This window comes from Cantharellus anzutake (assembly GCF_015039405.1).
Source record: "Cantharellus anzutake strain C23 chromosome Unknown EI90scaffold_283, whole genome shotgun sequence".
NCBI classification, from domain to species: domain Eukaryota; kingdom Fungi; phylum Basidiomycota; class Agaricomycetes; order Cantharellales; family Hydnaceae; genus Cantharellus; species Cantharellus anzutake.
In genome coordinates, this window is record NW_024067233.1 from 1 (window position 1) to 20,886 (window position 20,886).

Consider the following 20,886-nt stretch of genomic DNA (forward strand, 5'->3'; position numbering starts at 1 on the left):
AGAACAAGTTGGTGGATGACGGCAGGACAGTCGGTACAGTCTCCGAATCATTGCCAGGGTTTGTAACACCTTCTAGTGATGACCGTGATTTGCTGCCTCGGTATCCGGACATCATGTCAGCGAGTGCCCTAATTCATAATTCTGAAAAATACGGTTCCTGGGCGAGACATTAAGACCAACTTTTCTTGCGCATCTACGAACACACCCATGTGTGGGTCAAAGGCAGATGAAATGGCCTTCGGTTCGCGATTTGAACAGTATTGTATTATTTTACTGAACTGATGCGACGTGTGGGAGACGAGAAGTTCTAGGGAGCACACTAGACGTACAGGCATTCCAAAGCGTTTCGCCATAGATTGTTCGAATTCAAGGGTTTGTTTGAGTGCGTCAAGTAGCATGGTGACAGTGAGGAATGAGCATTCCTTGACAATGCCGCTGTCACATCGTCCCTGGATGAGAGATCGCGTAAGATTAGTTGCTGGTCCCCGGAATGAAGGCGAATCGAACCGAGTGATGTCTACGAAACGGGCACAGAGATGCTCCCCCACCTGCCATTCTGGTGGAAAAATCTCCGCATAGCCTTCTTCGTCATAGTGATTCATCAGGATACGACGAAACCAAGCAAATCGTCTAGATATATTGTCTATTTGTCCGGCCTTTGGATGCATTTGATTTCTTGCGTATATGCTCAAGGGAATGCCCATACCTCATCATTAGCGCGAAATACTCGACGATATTCCTTTAGCTCGATAGAACAATAGCGGTCAATGAGATGGTCACTTTTTTATATGTGAGGGATCGGAGAAAACACCCATAGCAGCCACAGAAAGCTCACCGAACATCATGGCCTAGGACATCTACCACAAGGCACGCGTCACTCAGAATAGCGGGCTTCGGTGCTTTGATATTGTCGTGGAAGAAACTTTAAGCGTATGTTGAGATGTAGGACGGCCGTAGGTATGTTTCTGAGCAGTCAGGATGCTTACAACGCATTGAAGTCTTCGTCTATCATACTGCCTATGACCGCTTGCATTTCTTGTACCTTTTTCCAGACTGCGGCAACGCGCTCAACTGCAGTGTACGTCTTAAATATAGCGGAAAATTCTTTGACTGCCTTAACATGCAAGCAGTTCAGTGTAACCTATCGTCGCTAGGGGGTGTGGGGCACTGACAGAAAGGGTCTGCGATATCTGCCCGTAGTTTTTCCCTCTTATCTGGCCTTCGAGCTGAGCTAGGGCATTGACTGCATTCGCATGTTATCATCCCTCAAAGCTGAGCTGCACGAGCTCTCGTACCTAGCATTTGGAAACGCTTGAGGGCGGTAATGCTGTGTAAGATATTCTTCTTGGCCAGATCCAGAACCTGAATATCTTTCGTTATTTCACGAACGACAGCTTCGGATTCAGTGGCTTTCTCGCGTATGCGAGCCATTTGCGAGAGTAGCTCCTGGACATCAAGACCTATTAAAGAAACGGAAGAAGCATTGCAGATGCGAGCATACAGAAATCAGCTCCTGAATGACTTGCATTCGCTCTGGGTTTTGGTCCTTATGCAATTCATTTCTGAGAATGACAATCTCCTGTTGCAAAGAACGCTGGTCATCTCGAAGCTTTCGCTGAACCGAATCCAGGTTGGTAAGAGAGGCTTCTACTTAGGATGAGATGGTGAAAATGCCAATGAATCGCATTCGAGTACAAACCATCAGGTATCAGATTGTTGAGGATATTAACAGCGTGGTTTTCCGTGAAGTCGAATGAATCAAGTGGGTCAGAAAACATCCGAATGATTCAGCTCTAGAATGCGCTGGATATCCACAATGACGTCTGGCGAAAGCCTTATCATTGGGAATATGGGCGGTAGGGGCACTCCAAGCTTAATGGGCAGTTCTGCAACTGTCACAGTATCATCCTCCAATTAATTGACGAAAAAAATCAGCACGTGATTACATAAGTAGCGCCCGGCGTCTCGATCCAGGGGCCGCTGCATCTACGGAAGTCCGGAACACGAGTTCATAGCGAGGGGATGGTGAATCGGCTTGCCACTAGGAGCCCAGGATCCAATTGTTTCTTTGATGACGCGCTGAGTCTCCACAATATACTTGCCTGAGATGATCGAATCGAAACATCGGTGAGCCCAAATCTCGTATTCGGGGGCATCACAGACAACTTTCCTTCTTTATAGCGCTGGCTAGGCTCGTGGGCACGTAAATAAGTCCAGCCTAGGGTTACTCCGCAACCGAGACAATAAATATCGGCCACCTATAGGAGTTAGGACTAGCAATCGTTGGTAATCCCCACACTCACTGTATGGAGTCCAGTTAGAAGGGTGCGATCCTCAGATTTGCCCACCTGAACATTAACCAGATTGTGCATCAAAAGTGCCGGCCTTCGCGCCCTGAAAATGCTTTGCTGAATAGCTCATCTTGCAGCGCCTGCGGGGTTCGAGGGCCATTTGGACATGAATCAGGGTCGAACAACTCGGAAATGACGAACAAGAGTGGCGCTGCATTTGGCGCATGAGTACCGCGGTTTATTCCTGTATGGAGAGGTGACAGCGGATGGGTCAGCCTTCGGTGTCTGAGTCGGTGTATGTTGGAGTGAGCTCAGCATGAGAAGAAAACTGAGGTCCCTGGCGGTCCGACGACTGTAACGATTGGGGGATGGCACGTGATGCGACAATGAAATTATGACTTGGGATTTGCGATCCGCCTCTACGGGACGTTGGGACGGAGTTTGGGAGTGACTCTGGGCTCATATTCAATGTCGACAGTGCAGTTAACGGTAAAGGGTGTCACTGCGAGCTCATATTCGGGTCATTTCAAGCCTGAAAACGTACTAGTGGATCGGCCTGACGATCACAACAGCAGGTGGCTTATCATCTAGTTAGACTTGATATCTGGGGTTCTCTGACTTCTTTCTCCATGTCTGGCTACACGTTCACGCGTCCGAGAAAAGGTGGACCGGTGCCTAGTAAGTTCCAGGCTGTCGCGTCTCCGACAATCTGATCACAGCACTCGCCTTTCGATATGATGGCCGCTCGTACCATAATTGCAACATAGTCATACTTCCACTCCTCTTCAGCGTCGAAAGCAATGGCTTAAATTAGAGCTTGAGCGGCTCAGCGTAGTCAGTGAGTTTGATTGTACTGGAAGCTTGGATTCACCCACCTTCACTCATGGTATTGAAGAAACAATAACTTTCGGGAAGGTATGTGGGCTCGAGCATAGTGCTAGCTAGTTTTCTGTGTTGACTCTGTACAAGTTTAAAACAGGTAATCCCAGAATGATCCCACTTTCAACCACTGACCCTCTGATGGTCAGTCCATCCATGCAACATGGACCATTTCAAAGTATACGGATCAGTTGAAGATTCCGATGATATGACTGGTGGGTAGAATTTGGACATCAAATTCAAATCCCGACTTCGCATTCATGGCTCGAAGACATGCTGTCTGCAAATTTGAAGAACGATGACATCCCCCAAATATTTGCCTTAAATTATTGCAATGAAGAGGGGGTAGTGAGCACGCGTTTTTCCCGTTGGATTCCTATCAACTGATGTATCACAGCCTTTCCCATGTAGATTCATTAAAATCGTTCCCCTCAGGTTCGTTAACGGTACCTATTCTACGCGCGTCAATAATAACCTGATAATTCAAGTCCCGCCACACAAACCTACAATATTTCCATCTGGAGCGTAGCCCTTCATGGAGTCTCAGACCCTGAGCTGGTTAAGCAGATTGCGGAGGATTTTTCCAGTGTGGGTTTCCTTGGATTACTTCAGCTTCCATATCCTGAACTCCCCCGAATCCAGTACTGTGAAAATTTGACGATGCGCTTGATATTAAAGCACCTGAGGTCTCGTCGACTGAACGAGGCGTACGAGAAGCTTTTAAGAGACACCGGCCTAGTGATTGAGCTTCCCAAGGTTTCTGAGCTTCATGGGGCGCTTGTGGTGAGAGGCGACTATGTCGGTGCGGAGGAAATTTGGAGGTCATTCATCTTGGCTTCCGAAGCTTTCGCGTCGACAGAGACCAACACCGCGGGACGTATTCTAGCTCCACTTCCTACCTCTTCAGTTCCTCATAGGGAAACAGATCTTAACACAACCCAAAAACAGAATTCAGCGTTGTCTCCGATTGCACCGAAAACCATATGGCACCGCCTTCGTCCCTCAGTCATCTCTCATTCACCAGCCACTTCGGCCTCTCGTGGGCCATGTGCCAGAGGAGGACATTTCATGGTTATTGATCTCGCACCGTCGACGGAGAATGAGGGTAGTCTTGCTGGGCCTGGGGGCTTAATATATCTGTTTGGTGGCTGGAACGGCGCTAGAGAACTGGCCGATTTCTGGGTCTATGACCTCAGACAATCACAATGGCGGCTCATATCAGAAGACGTCTATAACGAGGAGCGCAATCGTGGGCCGTCACCGAGGTCGTGTGGTGCTGCCGTCTTTGATCAACGATCAGGGGATATCTATTTCATGGGTAGATACGCGAATCCTGCTTTTGGAGATCCGATCCTTCGCGCCCCTGGGGAATTTGTGTCTGATTCTCATAACAACGGGGATTCGACATCAAACCGACAGAACCAGCAACAATCGCAAAACGTCGATTCAAATCAAATCTCGTTGCCTCCTCCACATGTTGTGAGTGCAGCTGGGACACTTCCCACAATTGTCCTCGCACCCTCATCTTCATCCGGGGCCGTCCCAGTCAGTGGTGGATCCTCAATGTCCAATACCCGACGAGGTCGTACGAGACGTGGTGTTGAGTCCTCGGGTGGTGATGTTACACCCGACAATCAATCGGGAAACAGTTCAAGGGGCCGTGGGACTGTAACGAAGGACGACGGTAGTTCACGCAGTAATGAGTGCGCATATTAGTTTTCGCAGTACTTCAGACAGCTGAATTTTCTGCGAAGATTGAAGTCAGACTTCTGGCGTTACTCCACTAGGGGTCCAAACGAAGGAAAATGGGAACTCATTTCAGAAGATACGGCAGTGAGTCAATTTCCGTAGATCAACTGGCGAGTGATGCCGATCATCCTACCATCATTCCAGGCTGAAGGCGGGCCAGAATTGGCCCATGACTTGGCTATGGTTGTGGACAGTGAAAACCAGGTGTTGTACGTCTCCGGAGGCCGGCTTGGCTCGGATCTGGAACAGGGAGACAAAAAGTATGGTGCCTTCTATTCATATGACTTCAAATTAGGTCGATGGAAACGGATTTTGTGGGTTCCTCTAGCTTTATTTCTTTCCTGACCCAATATGACAACCAACTAGCGGGGAATCACATCACGGGCGACTTAGTAGTCAACGCCTGGTATTGTCCAGAGAACGTGAGTGAATTTGCAAGCCCCTACTTGATGTCTCACAGGACCTTGTTCAGGACATTCTATGGTGCTAGACAATAAGTATCACCACATATACATCCTGGGGGGAGAAAGAGTCGATCAGACTCTGAGTGATATGTGAAGTAATTGTTCGATCATCCTGGGCATACGTTGACCCACGTTGAAGATTTATCTACTCCACCCTTACGGGGGATGTCGCTGAGGTGACCGTGAACCGCGACTCCCCTCAACCTCGGCCTTCAGACATTCTTCGGGCAACATACAATGACCTGTCTCGCGAAATATACGTGTACGCAGCGACTTTCATTCCTGTTTGCCTGCATTTCTACTGATAACCGCTAGTGTATCTGGTCTCTCGGGTTCATCGAGTGCATGTAACGATGATTCTGAAAGCCAGTCCAATCCACGGATCAGCCTATGGATTTACTCGATTGACAACCATGCATGGACCCCAATATCGGAACATGCGCGTGCAGATGATGATACCGATCCTATGACATCCATGGATGCCGAAGATCCGAACCCTCGGCCTCGATTGGGGTATTCCATCGTCTATGAACCATACCGACAAACCTTTTATGCATTTGGAGGCAATGCAGGTGCTGAAGTTCGACTGGACGACTTTTGGGCACTAAGTCTCGTCAGGTAAGGAGACAAACTTTTTGTCGCAGTTCTGCTAACGAATCAAACGGAAGACCTGATGCAGAAGATATCATACGAAAAGGCAGCCTTGCTATTCGTCGTCAGAGGTATTTCCCCTATATCCATGTATTGCGCAGTCTCACATGGCTCTCAGGTTCACAGAGACGTGTGAAGACGGACAGACTATTGAGGCTTTGCAATACCTTCAGTCAGAGATCTCTGCTCTGGTGGATCACCAGGACGAAGAGGAAACATCCGTTTTCCGTGGCCTTCTGTCGTTGTTACTCAGTCGGCCTTCCACGCCGTCTGAAGCTGTCCCCGTGGCCAACACTCGTGATGTTGAAATGACCTGGAATTCATCCACTGCCGATTCAATTCTTGTGGCAGATGGGCCTCCCGTGATATCAAATGTGCAAGATAAAGAGAGGCACGCGCGACGAACTGCAATTTTCGAGGAATTGCTGGCATATGTTGATCCGAGAGCGAAACAACCCAAGGCGGACCTCGTAGACCTTGTCCGTGGTGCGTCCAATGGCCGCCACGTCTGACCTAATACACTATCTGGTATTCGTGGGACTCCAAGCGTGGCTCATACCTTTAGGTGATGGGGTTCCATAACGGATTCAACAAATGAGGCACACGGAGTTGCAAAAAGTAAGAACTGTCCTAGGCTTTATACCGAAACAACGTTAGATCATACACACAGAGGGAGCTACAGCCAGAATTGCTTTTATGGGAACCTGAGTGTGATAGAATGGAACGCATATAAAATGTAGTATTAAAACGCGTGGATCGTTAACGCCTAATTGAAGAAGAATAGGAAAAATACAACCAATAGGCATTTAGGGGGCGAGGCAAGGATAAAGCAAGAGAAAACATGTTTTAAGGAATGTGCAAGTGCTATTTAAAGTGCTAAGGGTTCCCGTTCAGTGAAGGTGCAGGAGGGGCCGAGCGGGTCTGGTCCTTTTTGAGGCGGAACTCGCACATGACACAAATGTGGCTAGAGCGAAAAGTGAGCAGCGATCCAGCAGTCAGTTCGAAATCAGACGTACTCAGAGGGAAAGTGGGGGTTCGGGAACCCAATGACCTTGGACAGATACTCCTGATCAACTTCTCCCAGTACGGCATTTACTGCAAGCGTTGAGGTGGCGTGCCAGATGTAATCGATAACCCCATCAAAGCTAGGCGTGTGATTAGTAAGAGGCAACTCGCCAATGCCCGCATAGGCACTCCTTAACCCAAAGTCATGCCTTAATCCGTCGGCTGTGAACTTGCCATAGGAGTAATCCATGAAATCTGGGTGATTGCTTGGCACGTGCCCTTCCAACAGGAAATCGTAGACGCCACTGCCGGGTATTGAGTTGAAGTCACCGGCAAGAACAAGAGGTATTTCCTTCCCATTCGCGTACGTTGGGTCCGGCGGTAGCGGATTGGATGGATCTGGATCAGGTTCGCGTTCGGAGGGTGGACGGGGTGGATATCGTGCGAACCAGTCAGCGATTTCCTTCAGCATCTCCATGAGAATCCCGGTCTGAATGAGCTTCACGTCGCGATAGGCCGGGTCCCAAAGAAGGTAGGCGTTGGCGACAATGAGACGGCCGCCCGTCTTCCTATTCTCCATGAGCGTAACGAGAGCGATATGATCACGGGCAAGTAAACGATCAAACATGTCATTGTTCTTGAGGAAATCATCGCGCTGAATAGCAACTTGAGCAAAATCGATGGTCGAATGCTTTACAAGGCGATATCTGTGCAGGAGAACATGATCAACTCCGCTAGTTTGCGGCATAAGCGGCAAGCGTACTTGGCAGATTTAAAAAACGTAGCCGAACCATCCACTGATCGCCGTTCGTTCTCCGATAGATTGCGAGCGCGGCCCCTGGGAGAATATACGCCTTCGTAGCCTCGCTCAGCCAAATGAGGCAAGAAGTATTCCTCATATTGCGCAGAATCTACTTCCTAGATTACCAAGATGAGTCAATTCAGCACAAGAGACTGAATGAGGTCGTACCTGCAGACACATGAAGTCTGGATCATGGTTCATAAGCTCCGTGAGGATGACTTCCTTACGATAGTTCCAGGAAAGGGCCCAGGAGGGTGTATACCCATACATCGTCGAAGTGGCTGCTTTCTCCCAAAGAATGTTGTAACTTAAGACTGTAAAAGTTTCTGAGTCATCCTGAGCCTTTCTCTCAGCTCCTGATTGAAGGATCCGCCATGCTCTTTCGGGGGGTGGCATTGGAACGGGACACATATCTCGAAGATGGGCGATGAGCGCTTGTGTGCCCCGTTCTTGCATGATCTGCATCAATGACGCTTGAAGGGGGTTGCCTTCGATTCCAAGCATCCGGAGTTGATGAAGACTTCCAATCTCAGGTGGCAAGGTCTCGAGACGATTGTCAAACAACCAAAGATGTTCAAGTGAGGCACACATGCCAAGTTCTGGGGGGAGTGCTTCCAACTGGTTGGCGGAAAGGTCCAAAAGAGCAAGGTTGCGAAGATGCGAGATAGCGGAAGGGATGTGGGTAAGTTGGTTATGGTTGAGGTAGAGTGTGGTAAGGTGGAGGAAATGGAACAATGTCGGGGCCAGATTCTTGAGCCGCATACCTCCAAGATCTAAGGCGTTCCAAGTGTTTTCAGCTTTTCGAGAAACGGCAGGCCGGGCTAAGGTTGGTGATTTGACGGGCGCAACAGTCGATGACGGATGTCCTTCAGGTCCTTCAACCGTCGGCTCGTCGTCGTTTGTTTCCTTTGGCGCCGTGTCGTCGTTGGGGATGCCATTCTGAAGTTTCGGAGTGATTCGGTTAGGGTCAGTTATAGCGACACCCTTACTCGCATTGCGGGTATTGGATGTTGCATTTCGTGCGCGCGTGTGCGGAGCCCCTGCCTTCCGGCAGGCCTAGATCGTATGTCCATGAATTAGTCGGTGTATGAATAAGCACACACAAAACTCACATCATAATGGTCGAGTTGAGATTGCCAATGTTTTGGTATTTGGGCGACAGCAGTCGCAACTGGAGGCGATGCTGCTGCTCGATGAGGCTGGGAGTGCGGACCAGCCGGCGACTGGTGGTAGTGCGTAATCGGAGTAAAGCCATTGAGGGACTGATGATGGTGATGTTGTGGTGCGAGGTTTGGGTTGTGATGATGAGTATTTCCATTGGCATACTGGACAAGACCGTAGCCCTGAGATTGGGAGGGCATTCCAACACCTTGCCCTTGCTGGACACCTGGTTGGGTGAGCATAGGGTGTTGCAAACGCGACCATTGTGCAGAAGGGTCACTGTACTGCAAGGGGCGTCCTGGGCTTTGTGGTCGAGGTTGGGAGTAGTACATCGGTGCATCCGCACGCGATGGCCAACCCGGGAGAGAGGACGTGTTAGATAATACCGATGCAGTGCTCACAGCAACAACTCTTGAGAAATTTTGGAAGGGTAGCTCGCAGCACTAGCGACACCAAAAGAGCGCGGTGTGTTCGTCCAATAGTCAAAAGGCGCTCTAGGCAGAGAACAATCGACGATGGGCGATGGGCAGGAGTGGAACGCAGCGGGTGTCCTTCGGACGGCAAACGCCGGAAGACATTATTCACCGACCGCAGACTCCAAGTTCAGTACTCTGTCTACGCGCTTCTAATTCCCAAAAAAAATCACCTGCCTCGGCTCTGCGGACAGGCCTTTTTTCGATGGCCTGAGCTTGAGCTAGACTATATGTGAGCTTTTTCGAAGCAGCTGCCTTTTTGGATCACCCTGTCAGACCCAAGCGGAGCGTATTTGCTTCATTTCTACACCCTGGTTAGGGGTTAAGAGTTGCCTTGTGATTGCGTTTTTGTTCACGTTTTCTCCGTACGGCGAATGGTCCAAGGGCCCCTCCCCGAACACTGGCGATGGTTACTGCCTGCGATCAACGTACCCTCTCCGCTGCTTATCCGAGAGCGATGCTTCGTTCGCTATCTTTGTTCACCATTCTTCCCCAAGAGGGATTTATTTTTGCTTCGTCAGATCGCTAGCACATTGTTCTCGTTGCCTGCTGGGCGTGCTCGTGGTCACACACGTGTCAGGGCGCACGTCCCCCCAGCAAGATATGCGTTGGACCCTCAATAGTCTACCTGATAGTCATTACGTTTAGCTTTAACTCCATCCCTATCTCCGCCTCAATGGCCAATCATACGTCCTCGGCCATTTCATACGCCACACTATGTTGATGACCAAAAGTTGGGAAGCCAGTTCTTTTTGGGGTGGGCCAATGCCTGCATGCTATTGGGAGGCTGGATAATTCCCATCTGACGGATAAAATCGCGGTCCACAGCAGAAGGGATGGAAGGAAATCGCGAACAGCCTTACAGTAATATAGCAGTTTTAATACTACTGCGCTTTCAAGCATCCACTCAGCCACTAATTACGGGAAACACAGGTCAACATTTTTTCACGGCGAATATCTTGATCTGCATTTGCCCAGAGGGATGGCCATTTGAAATGAATAACTGGCAACGTGACAACCTGCGTAGCCCACCAGGCTCAAATATTGCATCTGTACTCTACTAGCTTCTCGACTTGAGTGTTCAGATAGTGGGGTCGGTGAATGGGAAAGGATGTGCCACGTAATGCGACCAAATTCATCAACCACCAAGGATGATCCATGAATTTGTCTGAAAGCAAATCCTTGCCTTGAGTCCCTCCCGCAGTGTGGCGCTTGGTCCAGGGTCCCTCCTATCTATCAAGAACTCTTCAATTGCCTTCGTAAATTGATCCCAAAACTGCTCCACGAGGTCCCTTTCGGAACTGGCACCATCCCAGCCAAGGGTCATAGAGAGCTTTCCTCGAAAAGTCAGGCCAATGAGGAGCATCTCGCCCTTATTTTTGCGGTGCCTATAAGAAGGCCCGTCAGTTCAAGGTGAGGGAATGCGGAGGGCGGGTAGAAAGGGTTCATGGATAGGAGTAATGGCCCGAGGAGGGCGGTAGACGGTGTGTTTGGTCACGTAAAAAGAACTTTTAGATTTGGAGGAACAAGTGATCCTCGACGAAATACTTGGGTCGTTGACGGCGTTGGTCTTGTCCCGTTGGGCCTCCGCTGCATCTTCTAGCCTTCGCCCGTTCCGCTCTCTGAATCCTTATTTCTCGACTCTTCGCTAGGAAGAGTAAGCTTTCTTTTGTTGAGGTCTCACACTTCTGGCACAGTGCCAGAACGTGCGCTGGAGAACCACTTTCACTTCATATCATGGAGATGGAATCCGGGTAGGATGACATTCATGTATCTCAGTCCGAGATGAATGAATTCTTCGTACTCTTTTGGTGTCGCGCTTTGGATATGGGGTAGGATGTTCACTGCAGTGTACATCATAGTAGGGAGTGTCGCCGAGAGACCTCCAAAATTTCCTGACGTCGGCGGGTACTTTACTGGATGCATCAGTACGCTTCGCACCTATGTGGAGCCATGCAAAAGTTGCACAAGACAAAAAGGGCGTTGGTGATCGTGGCCCCATAGGATCTACATTTCTTGAAGCTAGCATTGGATGGCTCCGAATCTATCATAAGCGTCGAAACCCGGTGTTTTCGTACTAGGGAGAGAGGTCGAATTCGAGGGAAGGTCTGCCGAGACGAAACATGATAAACCCCTGAGTATGAAGGTCAAGGCAATCTTCATTGGTCCCAATATTGGAGACTTAGGATGTCCTTGGTTGTACTATTGAGGAATGCGACTTTTTAAACAGCTTGCCTCACTTTTGTTCCCGGTGCCGCCATCCATGCATCTGCAGCCATGTCGCAGCCCATTTATTCTCAATAAATCTCCCTCAGAACGTGCAGGGGCGTCGGTTAATTGTTGTGTCCACCGCTTCTCCAAGCAAAGAGAAATCCTTCCCTGACGGATTCATAGCCATGCCATCCAGAGCATAGTGCGAAAAGCAAAGGACAGCTTCATGGGTTGTAAACACCTGCCCAGGGTTCTGGGAGTGGGCAGCATGAGAGGGGACAGTGACAAGCAGGAATACGGCCTTTCATTCCTCAATATACAAGGACCATTGGAGAACTCTTCCAATAGCTCCTGACCAGCTTTGTCATAAACAATCTAGTAGTGGTCCTGGGCTTCCGTGATAGCAAACTTTGGAAGCACGCAACTGAATAAGAGGTGCCAATTGATCAGGTCGCCGTAGACCAAGAGATGCGCATATTCCGGGAAGGACTTATCCGCAGAAAATTAACACGCGATAAGCGTTCTCGGGACGCTGTTCATAATAACGGATCGGATCAGGTCCTCATACAGACAGACATACCCACAATTTGTTGGCGCCCATCACGCGCTCGACTCGAAGCGATGCACAGGAATGGGAACCCTTTCACTCTCGTCATCACCGTCTATGTCCAGGGTAGAGGAATGGTCTCTGCGTTATGTGAAGATAGTGGGCAAGGAGTTGGTAAATCGCCATCCGACTCTACTCCACTACATAGCTAAATACACACCTCAAAGTGTCCACGGCCAAAAGCGACAATATTTATTAATTAATGGGAATCACTGAAGCGAATTAATAAGCGTTATGGAAAGCTGTGGTCTGCCAGATCATACTGCCCCCGGAAAAGGGTACACGAGGTTCTCCGAGAGGAAACGCGAGCCATGCCGAAATTCCATACCAAATACATATCCTCCATCAGTCCATGCGTTCATATCCAAGGGTGGGGAACGTTCACCCTGTCGCTCACTGGTGGAGCAGGTCGTAGACTTGTATGCGATGTGTAGAAGAGGAGACTGGTTCCCAAGACCATTAGTCATGGATCTACGTGAAAGAAATCGAAATCACGCTTTTCCTCTGTCATACGTTAAGTGCAAATGGAAATTAGGTCCGCTACTGAGGGATCGCGATGTGCCATCTTGCCAAATTGGTATCTAATTGACAGCACTGTACATGGCGCGCAAGGACTTCGAAAGTCGAAAGCGAGCTCAAGCGGCCACAGCATAGAATGCGGATATATGGACTATGGTGTTTGTCATGGTTGTTAAATTTCTTGGGATACAAGCGTACGCTGAGGCCAACTCACGTTGTTGATGTTGAGTCTTGCGGCGCTAAGATCTACTTTGTTTCCCTTTTTTGGATCAGTTGTTACTAAAGTCAGTGCGCATTGATAGCGCCTGACTATAAAACACCAATTTTTGGACCTTACGACTTCTCCTCAGTTCACGCATAGCGGACTGAGGTGAGTCTAAGTTTTCTCCTTCATTTATGTGTTTAACAACTTGTATCTAATATTCATACACCAGCGACAACATCGCTAGGTGAATACTTCCAATATATTTCTAGTTCACGCATAGCGGACTGAGCGACAACATCGCTAGTCCAACATTTCGTCTTATAATGGTGACGGCCATGGATTGTGCGCATGAATTACTACTAGAGTGCTTGCACTTTGCGCTTTGCCAGACTCTGCACTGCCCACTTGTTCCGTTCTCAAATAACTACATATGTTGTTATGTTGCAAGCGTCAATGGAATTCAATCATCTTTCTCGCAATAACACGATACAGGGAAAAATAAAAAAACAGATGCCACGGCAGCGAGTGAAGGTCATACATGGTGGCCTTCAGATACAATGGTACTGATCAAACTGAACCGATACCAAGGGGCACATTGACACCTTGAAACGTAAGAAAAATCATGTAAAGTGAAAAGAAAGAAACCAAAAGGGGAAAGAGATGACAAATTTTCAGTGTCGAAAAAAGCGTAATATTGCCACGGGTGTATGACTCTGTGCAGAGCACAGTAGCACCAATGTGAAGAGGGTGATCAAAGAATGCATGAGAGCGGGTTTACCAGGCTCGAAAAATATGCCAGGAAGTACAAAGTAGAATTAAGCAAGGACAAATGTTACTGTCTTTGGTTCGAAGTCATCGCGTGCGTCAACACACTCTAACCACTGGCACTGCAAATAGATAAATCTTTCATTTCTTGAAGTACGTTTTCTACCTTTGTATACGGCGAGTCATCAGCCATCAGCCAGGCATGAAGCCCTACGAATAAGCTCTCGCGTACCTGTGCGTCCAATTGCCCTGCAGCATAGTCGTCCCGAACGTTATCGGGGAAATATCGCTGTACTGCGCCTAGTTTCTCATACCCTTCTTCTGCAAATTTGCATTGAAGTCGAATCATTGCTTCAAAACTGGGGTCAAAGTATGGAACCCGGAGGTCTAAGAATTGGGGGAGTTCGGCAACGAGCTGTTCATTGATCGTCTCAAAGATTTCCTTCGCGTCCTCGTACTCTTTCTCAGCCTGGACAATCCGAGTGAATGGTAGGGTGGAAAGCTGATCAATGCGGTGGACCTACCCGTGGCAACTTCGTGGGGTCGTTATCAACCTTCCCCTCCAGCTTCCGCAGTTTACTTCGTGCTGCATCATAATCCAGTAGCTAAACGGTGGTAGTTTGCAAAACAGCCATTATCACGAAAGATTGATGTACACTAACCTTTTTATTTCTCTTTTCTATCAGGGAATTGATGTTAGGGAAATAAGAAGCCATCCTCCCAACGGGCTCAAGAATAGTGTTCCGGAAAGCTTGATCCTACAGAGTAATTGAGGAACCAGTTTGACAATCCGATTTTACACGTACAAGCTGCCCTGTCGTGGTTGCATCTAGCTCCTCTGTCGATCGTCGATACGCATTCGCAGCCATAGCGCCTTCGGACATTCGGTCCGCAGCACCATAAAACACATCGATGGTCTCCGATATTTTTACCTGTGACGATGCAATTGCTATATTTTCGTTCCGCTTGTGAGGCAACTGGGTTGGAGGGGAAGTGGACCGTGCACACCTCGTATCGCTTCAAGGAAGGCTTTGCTATCTTTTTGCAAGGCAATTGTCTCTTTCTCATATCTTATCTAAAGGATTATAATGGATTCCGACCTAAAGCGAGCGGCACATACGTCTTGAACTTGGCCGATTCATCTGAAAAGTCTCGATCGACCGTCCGCTCAATTTGACCAGTCTTTTGCATGAGCTATGGGCACCGAGATACGCTAAGCGTCCTTCTCCGACATTAAAAAAAACAAAGATGGTCACCGTGGTTCCCGCCCTATTGACTGTCTTCTTGAATCTAAGCGAGGGGGTTCATTCGGTGCTGCAGTTTGAGTCCAAAAAAGTGCTCACCCAGACCTGCAACCGTCACAAGGCTACCGATCAGTGTACAGAGGCGAGAGGAATCGCAACGATTCATACCAGCTCATTGTTACACACTAATTCTCTTCAAGTTCAAGGGTTGGATCGACCTCTTGACTTTCGGTTTCAAAGTCACGCGATTCATGCAACATCTACTACAAGCGCGACTTGAAGCACAAATAGTTTGCGTTGTAGATATGGACAATACAGCATGTACCCGTAATAAACGGCCAAGAGAATGTACATGAGGTGGTTTTGTAGTGTGTGTACGCGGGGGTGACGCGTTAACTAAACGAAAATGTAACAAGAAATGTTCGGGTGTATGCAATGGGTGAAAAGCGAAGTGGTGTATAAAAACCTATAACATGAAATGGAAAGCAAGCGAAATCCACAGCACATGTGCGTATCATGGTTATCCATCTAGAAGAGCTAGACAACCTGCCCAGGTGATCTCCAGGATCTCCTTGCCCAGCAGGCCGACTTGGCTGCATTCCCTATCAAGACCATAGGGAGTTACGGCACCGTCGACGTGCTTTGGTGCTGAACCGCATAAACCTAGACAATCCAAACCTTCGGGGATGAACTCGATCCCACGCCCAGAGTGTGAATCATGGCATATCGCCAGAACAGCTGTAAATGAGCCGGCCTCCCTCTGTTTTCGCTTCTTCGGGGGAGATGGTGGTGACGGATGTCGCGAGTCGACATCCATTCGTGAAGGGGAGGCGCCACGATTGGGTATTTGAGGATAACGAAGTCCGGATTTTTCAAGCTCGTCATTAAAGAGGATGCGCCCAACGATGCGGAATGAACGCAAGCCACTTTCATGACCTTCGCTCGTGCCTGCGCGTGCCGTGGGGTTGGGGCCAGGAGGTGTAGGGTTTGATGAGAGAGGCATTCCTGACCCGCGTCTGACCCGCTTCTTGGACCGACTTCGGTGACCAAAAAAGGCCCTGAAGGGACTATGAATTGTGGGAGAGGATGGAATGGCATCAACCGTCTCAAAAGGAACGTAAGTAACCAATAACCATTTCCGTTCACTGGCTGGTGGGGTAGGGTCGAACACATCAGCTTCGCGATGGTCACGGAAGTCCCAAAGTGGAAGTACCATGCACATGGTGTCGGCCCCAACACCATCCAACATCCCATTCCACTGTGGCGTGGAGGGAAGTTCCTCGGGAAGTGGCACGCGTCCAGGGGAAGAAACTGCTCTGAAGTGGCCTTGCTCCGATGTCGATCTGGACGAAGCACTTCTTGAACTACTCGATGTCGATGAATGGGTCTTCCCTTTCTCTCTTTTACTAGTCGATTTGACCCGAGACTGAGGGAAAAAGCCGGCATTCTCGAAAGAAGTCTGGAGTCGTTTGATTTTCTTGTCATTTTCCTCTTTCAAGTATCCAGGCGCCATGAGCAGCCACGGCGGGTTATATGTACTAGGACCATCTACTGGCTTGTTCACGCCTCCAGAATGCGATGGATGGGTTAGCGACAATGTTGGCGGCGAAGGCGGCCCTGCACCGAGAACACGTTTGATTCTTCGCCCAAACGTCTGTCGGGTTCGTAACTGTTCAAGCAACGCTTCTCGCGCTTGAGGAGCAAGAGGCGCATAGGTAGCCTTTAGTGCGTCGTGGCCAACATCCAATTTAGGATTTTGGAGAACAAGATCACGGTTGACGTAGGGGGGTACATAGCCAGGAGGAGGGGCTCGGCGAGGCAGCTTGAAATCATCGTGCGGATTTTCATGTTGATATGTCTCAGCCATCGTGACGTCCGGCACACCAACTGATCCAGATGGGGCAGAATTAGCCCCAGATGTCACCACAGCGCGCTGTGTGCCAGAAAAAGTTGTGCCACGGGGCCGTGACGGGCTGGCACCACTTGAATCCATGGCTATCTTTTCCCTCTCCTTGCCCTTCTTGGCCGAAACGTGGAGGTGGACCTTCTTGGCAGCGAGTAAAATGGAAGATTTGGCAGCTCGCGATGGATTCCAAGTCCCAAGGAAGAGTGAATAAGCGGGAGCACGTGAATGCTTGTGGATGTGAATCCGCACTTCACTTGATGACCCTTTCGTAGGAGTCGATGGAGAGCCAGGTATTGCGGACGTCCCGTCGACAACGGGAAATCGACGGATAACCAAGGATGCTTTCTTTGCGCGTGGTGTAGATGGTGATGCCTGCGTATAATCTGCATAGTTGGAGTCGTGGCTCTCTCCAACCCAATATGTGCCATGGTTACCACATTCCCAGATCCCTGTCGCCAGAACCATCGTCTCCGGGTGTCGATGCGGGTCAACACGACGTCGAAACGTCCAATGCTGGCGCCGTTCGCCATAGGCACTATCATGTTGATTCACAAAACGCTCGAACGTGTCAGTCCACCCCTGTGCATCCGTGCCTGTATCAAGGGAAACTGACATCCGACGGGCACCACCATATGCAGAAGCACCAGATGGGATCGCGAGGGGACCATTGGGATAGGCGCGTTCACCGAAGATGAAGTCAAGATCGAAGTTGGCCAGGGCATTAGAAGGGCCAGGATCGGATGAAGGGACTTCGGGGAGGGTTTTTGGAGCTGCTGCAAGGGTAGCGGCAATCTCATTCTTGCGCTCGACCGAGACGCTGTTTTGAGAAGGAGGAATGTTAATAGGTAAGCTCGGTCGTCTGCTTCCATCGTCTATTGCGCGTAGCTTTGCACGTTCAAGTTGCCGGGCAATCTCTTCTTCGTCGGAGGAGTCCCGTGTCTCCTTTCGCATTTCCTCCACTTCAGGTCTGCGCCCTTTCCTTGTAATCAACGAGGCCTTCGGAGAGGGAGGAGTCTGTATTCGAGAATTATCTTCTTTTGGGCGCTTTGAACTGCTAAGGACATATGATTGCAGTTGGTTGAATAGCCCATTATCGCCTGGCGGCTTCAATGGCATGGACGGACTAGGAACCGAGTTCGGAAGCGAAGCCACTTGGTTGGGTATAGAGAGGATAGGAAGGCTCCCCCTTCTTGCGCTGTATGCTGCTTGGAGGCGTGCAGGGGTGGAGATGAGACGTCCATCAGTTGAGCCACTGCATATGGAGCATGTGATAAATGACGTTTCCACGTTTTCTACGAATGCTGCACGCACCTAGCTCTCCGAGGAGCCTGATTGGAGCTGTCTAATGCAGCACCAGGTTTTAGTTGACTTTCTTCACTAAGAGACTGTCTCGATCGTCGTTTGCCATCTGCCGGAGGATCGCAGGTAGACGGGGTATTTGCGAAGGCGTAGGCAGGAGTCATCTGAGGACCAAGAGGCGCTAATGGTTGCCGGGAGTGGTTCATTAGACTTAAAGATACTATTGAAGCCCGTCTGGCAGAGCAGTTCGTGGCTGTAGACGACGTGGATACGGCGGATGACTTGCGTCGTACCAGCTGGGTGTCGAAAGGCATTGCGGGAAGGTCGGTAGGGGTATGGAGGAGGGTTGTCATCTTAGCTCGCAACGCATGAGGGCAAAAAGATGAGGGGATCAAGGGAGGAGTGTGATGTAGTTTATGCCTTTGTGTATTGAAGTTGAATGGATGCAACCAAGTTGTTGCCGTCAAGATTTCCTTTTCAGGAAGGTTCGCCCCTTTGTTCAGTTTCGCGCTTTTCTCCATCGCTAGCGCCATGCTCTTGCCGATGTTCACGAGGGTCAGGATGTCGTTGCTCAGAAAACGGATTGCACTAATAAGTGTTTCCCAGCAGATACCGGTGTAGCGGGCCAAGAGCGCCCGTAACCCTCTCGAAATCACTTCCTGTAATCTTGCGTTCCCAATCTTTGAGTATCCGCTTTTACTCCAACTGGAGAAGTAGGGGTTCTCCTGGCCCATCAGTTCTTGTACCACCCTCATTGCGCCACATGGATTCCATGTGTGAAGCTTTTCGTTTCTATCTACTTAAAGACCGCTCTGGCTCCCGAGCGTCTCGGAGGGTAGTTTCTGGGTCCTCCAGGGTCATTTAGACCCACTGGGTGATGATATCTTCAGTTTGGGTAGAGCGGCCAGGTTCTCGAATAGATGGTGCCCACCTTATCACCCATAATCATTTTCCAAGTGTGAAGACATTATCCGTATTGCTCTGCTCTCAGCAGGCATCTGGCCACTGATTGCATCTACTATTTAAAGTAATACCATTCACTATTCATAGTACTTGTTGCCACGAGCCATCAATATGGCACTTTCTTCTTCCTTTATGCAGGAACTTTGCACGTTCTATGTTTCTGCTCAAAGATTTTCATGAATTCAATCGCAAAAAACAATTACTTGTTATTTAATGGAGGCACGAGATTAAATTAGACTTGTGAGCGGTCGGTCTAAAAATGCGCTCTCTGTTTTTTCTTTCGTGCTTGGCACAATCCCTGGTGATGCTTCATCTTATGCACCGTACCCGCTGTTGGCCTTACGCATACTGTGCCTTCCGAGGTTGCAGTCATGCCGATTCAGGTTTATTGCCGCTGCATTCCTGGATCGATTTCTTCAGATGAATTCTGTGTGTGTTGTTCGTCTGCCTATGCTACAGGGCTCTAGCCCACTTTTACCTTGACCTCTGCTGCAGACTTTTTTCTTGCAAGCTGTTTTTTGTTGAGGTTTTTCTTGCTTCCAGTAAGCTTTTCGGTCTTGCTGAGGGGGAGGTGTTGTGACCTTTGGTTACTCTCGGTGGGTGGGATCCCGATTGCTTATTCAGGCTTTTTCCTAGGTTTCATTATCTTTGGTTGTTTCCTTGTTCTTTGTAACCTCTGCTCTTCTCCCTCTTGTTCCTTGTTGTCCTTGTTTTTTGTGTTACCCTCCTCTGTCCCCAGTCTCCTGCCTGTTGTAAGTTACCCAGGTCATCTTCAATTTCAAGAGGTTCTGGCATTGGCTAGGACTGTTGCCATGCTATCCTGTTGCGTCTCCTCCAGTGTGCACACAAGTCATAGAGAATATTAATGAAACTCACCTTCATTGTGTGCATGCACAATGACCCCTATGTAATGAATGACCCCCAGGGACCACCAAAGTCCATAAAAAGAAGCATTTGCTGGGGTTAATTTGTGCCCTTCTACATAATTTCTGACTCTCAGGTTCCTGGTCAATGTTCCCTGGTCACCTATCTGTTGATGAATGACCTTTCTCCTTTTGGGCACATCAGTGCAGGGATGCCTTAGGTGCCTTGTAAAATCATGTTTGAAGTCAACATTTATTGACATGATGCTGTCCCCAGTGTAGCCATGAGTTGAATGTTGCAGCACTCAGGGATGGATACAAAGAGAACAATCTAGAAGTGGAAGCAACTGAGGTCTGTGTGCCATCACATCTGACAACTAGTCTTGTCCTTGAGTGTGTGGTGTCAGTCCCTTATTTGGGTTTGTGTGCTGGTAGCGCTACATGTGTATCCAGAAAATTTCCCCTTGCTTCTTTCCTTAGTTCACATTTGTTTGTAGAAATCTCTTACATGATGATTCTGTCATATCCATACAATCCTGACCTCTGCTCCGGGCTCCTGGAACTCCGAAACTGACTCCAGAGCCCTACCTCCCTTCCATCACCTTCCCCTTGCCAACTCCCAAGAGGTTACCCCACCTCTGGCTCCAACACCACCTTCGGTCCGACACCAGAACATTCTGGGTCTGACCTCATCCTCAACACCTTCCAGATGAGCATGCAACACCTATGCTCCCGACTCCGGACCTCCGCTCCAGAATCCCGTTTGCGTCTCCGTCTCTGGAACCTCCAGTCTTAGCTCTGACCTCGGACTTTGACCCCACCTCCGCTT

The 20,886-nt window shown here is 49.2% G+C and overlaps 8 protein-coding genes across 8 annotated transcripts; 1 reads left to right on the plus strand and 7 right to left on the minus strand.

The window, feature by feature from the left end:
* Positions 1–128: 128 nt before the first annotated feature.
* On the minus strand, positions 129–1,778 carry EI90DRAFT_3139766 (Vps53-like protein; the record flags this gene model as incomplete). The annotated part of the gene is made up of 9 exons (XM_039064941.1): positions 129–278; positions 330–656; positions 707–779; positions 836–922; positions 987–1,114; positions 1,173–1,243; positions 1,296–1,446; positions 1,502–1,647; positions 1,700–1,778. The coding sequence occupies 9 exons, from the start codon at positions 1,776–1,778 to the stop codon at positions 129–131; spliced, it is 1,212 nt and encodes a 403-aa protein (XP_038907597.1).
* Positions 1,770–2,666, minus strand: EI90DRAFT_1242333 (uncharacterized protein). The gene is made up of 3 exons (XM_039051586.1): positions 2,493–2,666; positions 2,304–2,431; positions 1,770–2,258 (listed from the first exon to the last, which is right to left on the minus strand). Exons 2-3 carry the CDS (start codon positions 2,370–2,372, stop codon positions 2,010–2,012), a joined length of 318 nt encoding a protein of 105 aa, XP_038907598.1. The 5' UTR covers positions 2,373–2,431; positions 2,493–2,666; the 3' UTR covers positions 1,770–2,009.
* Position 2,667: 1 nt separating this feature from the next.
* On the plus strand, positions 2,668–6,693 carry EI90DRAFT_1241856 (uncharacterized protein). The gene is made up of 17 exons (XM_039051585.1): positions 2,668–2,866; positions 2,955–2,969; positions 3,059–3,129; positions 3,187–3,206; positions 3,261–3,270; positions 3,320–3,348; positions 3,465–3,518; positions 3,568–3,605; positions 3,659–3,758; positions 3,813–4,873; positions 4,925–5,003; positions 5,064–5,233; positions 5,286–5,341; positions 5,392–5,473; positions 5,523–5,645; positions 5,699–6,001; positions 6,052–6,693. Exons 1-17 carry the CDS (start codon positions 2,760–2,762, stop codon positions 6,344–6,346), a joined length of 2,613 nt encoding a protein of 870 aa, XP_038907599.1. The 5' UTR covers positions 2,668–2,759; the 3' UTR covers positions 6,347–6,693.
* A 217-nt stretch (positions 6,694–6,910) lies between these two features.
* Positions 6,911–9,202, minus strand: EI90DRAFT_2956893 (Endonuclease/exonuclease/phosphatase; the record flags this gene model as incomplete). The annotated part of the gene is made up of 5 exons (XM_039055443.1): positions 6,911–6,998; positions 7,051–7,746; positions 7,803–7,957; positions 8,010–8,897; positions 8,954–9,202. 5 exons carry the CDS (start codon positions 9,200–9,202, stop codon positions 6,911–6,913), a joined length of 2,076 nt encoding a protein of 691 aa, XP_038907600.1.
* Positions 9,203–10,572: 1,370 nt separating this feature from the next.
* Positions 10,573–10,962, minus strand: EI90DRAFT_3101764 (uncharacterized protein). The gene has a single exon (XM_039062572.1). The coding sequence runs from the start codon at positions 10,839–10,841 to the stop codon at positions 10,614–10,616; it is 228 nt and encodes a 75-aa protein (XP_038907601.1). The 5' UTR covers positions 10,842–10,962; the 3' UTR covers positions 10,573–10,613.
* A 2,564-nt stretch (positions 10,963–13,526) lies between these two features.
* EI90DRAFT_2983348 (BAR-domain-containing protein) lies at positions 13,527–15,265 on the minus strand. The gene is made up of 9 exons (XM_039055992.1): positions 15,189–15,265; positions 15,039–15,072; positions 14,903–14,976; positions 14,791–14,852; positions 14,589–14,731; positions 14,445–14,540; positions 14,307–14,387; positions 14,015–14,251; positions 13,527–13,948 (listed from the first exon to the last, which is right to left on the minus strand). Exons 1-9 carry the CDS (start codon positions 15,200–15,202, stop codon positions 13,892–13,894), a joined length of 798 nt encoding a protein of 265 aa, XP_038907602.1. The 5' UTR covers positions 15,203–15,265; the 3' UTR covers positions 13,527–13,891.
* Positions 15,266–15,296: 31 nt separating this feature from the next.
* EI90DRAFT_3101769 (uncharacterized protein) lies at positions 15,297–16,108 on the minus strand. The gene has a single exon (XM_039062573.1). It carries the CDS (start codon positions 16,027–16,029, stop codon positions 15,547–15,549), a length of 483 nt encoding a protein of 160 aa, XP_038907603.1. The 5' UTR covers positions 16,030–16,108; the 3' UTR covers positions 15,297–15,546.
* A 711-nt stretch (positions 16,109–16,819) lies between these two features.
* EI90DRAFT_1243037 (uncharacterized protein) lies at positions 16,820–19,480 on the minus strand. The gene is made up of 4 exons (XM_039051587.1): positions 19,163–19,480; positions 18,244–19,101; positions 17,475–18,184; positions 16,820–17,353 (listed from the first exon to the last, which is right to left on the minus strand). The coding sequence occupies exons 2-4, from the start codon at positions 18,984–18,986 to the stop codon at positions 17,022–17,024; spliced, it is 1,785 nt and encodes a 594-aa protein (XP_038907604.1). The 5' UTR covers positions 18,987–19,101; positions 19,163–19,480; the 3' UTR covers positions 16,820–17,021.
* Between the last annotated feature and the right edge of the window lie 1,406 nt (positions 19,481–20,886).

Coding starts and splice junctions, on each gene's coding strand:
- EI90DRAFT_1242333 (XM_039051586.1), bottom strand. CDS start 2,372: ATGCACAATCTGGTTAATGTTCAGGTGGGCAAATCTGAGGATCGCACC. Junction 2,259..2,303: donor TTCTAACTGGACTCCATACA/GTGAGTGTGGGG, acceptor TAACTCCTATAG/GTGGCCGATATTTATTGTCT.
- EI90DRAFT_1241856 (XM_039051585.1), top strand. CDS start 2,760: ATGTCGACAGTGCAGTTAACGGTAAAGGGTGTCACTGCGAGCTCATAT. Junction 3,349..3,464: donor GCAACATGGACCATTTCAAA/GTATACGGATCA, acceptor GCAAATTTGAAG/AACGATGACATCCCCCAAAT. Junction 5,646..5,698: donor CTGTCTCGCGAAATATACGT/GTACGCAGCGAC, acceptor GATAACCGCTAG/TGTATCTGGTCTCTCGGGTT.
- EI90DRAFT_3101764 (XM_039062572.1), bottom strand. CDS start 10,841: ATGCTCCTCATTGGCCTGACTTTTCGAGGAAAGCTCTCTATGACCCTT.
- EI90DRAFT_2983348 (XM_039055992.1), bottom strand. Junction 14,541..14,588: donor CAACCACGACAGGGCAGCTT/GTACGTGTAAAA, acceptor ATTACTCTGTAG/GATCAAGCTTTCCGGAACAC. Junction 14,252..14,306: donor ACCCCACGAAGTTGCCACGG/GTAGGTCCACCG, acceptor CGGATTGTCCAG/GCTGAGAAAGAGTACGAGGA.
- EI90DRAFT_3101769 (XM_039062573.1), bottom strand. CDS start 16,029: ATGCCTCTCTCATCAAACCCTACACCTCCTGGCCCCAACCCCACGGCA.
- EI90DRAFT_1243037 (XM_039051587.1), bottom strand. CDS start 18,986: ATGAGGGTGGTACAAGAACTGATGGGCCAGGAGAACCCCTACTTCTCC. Junction 18,185..18,243: donor CAGGCTCCTCGGAGAGCTAG/GTGCGTGCAGCA, acceptor CTCCATATGCAG/TGGCTCAACTGATGGACGTC. Junction 17,354..17,474: donor CGAGCGTTTTGTGAATCAAC/ATGATAGTGCCT, acceptor TAACCATGGCAC/ATATTGGGTTGGAGAGAGCC.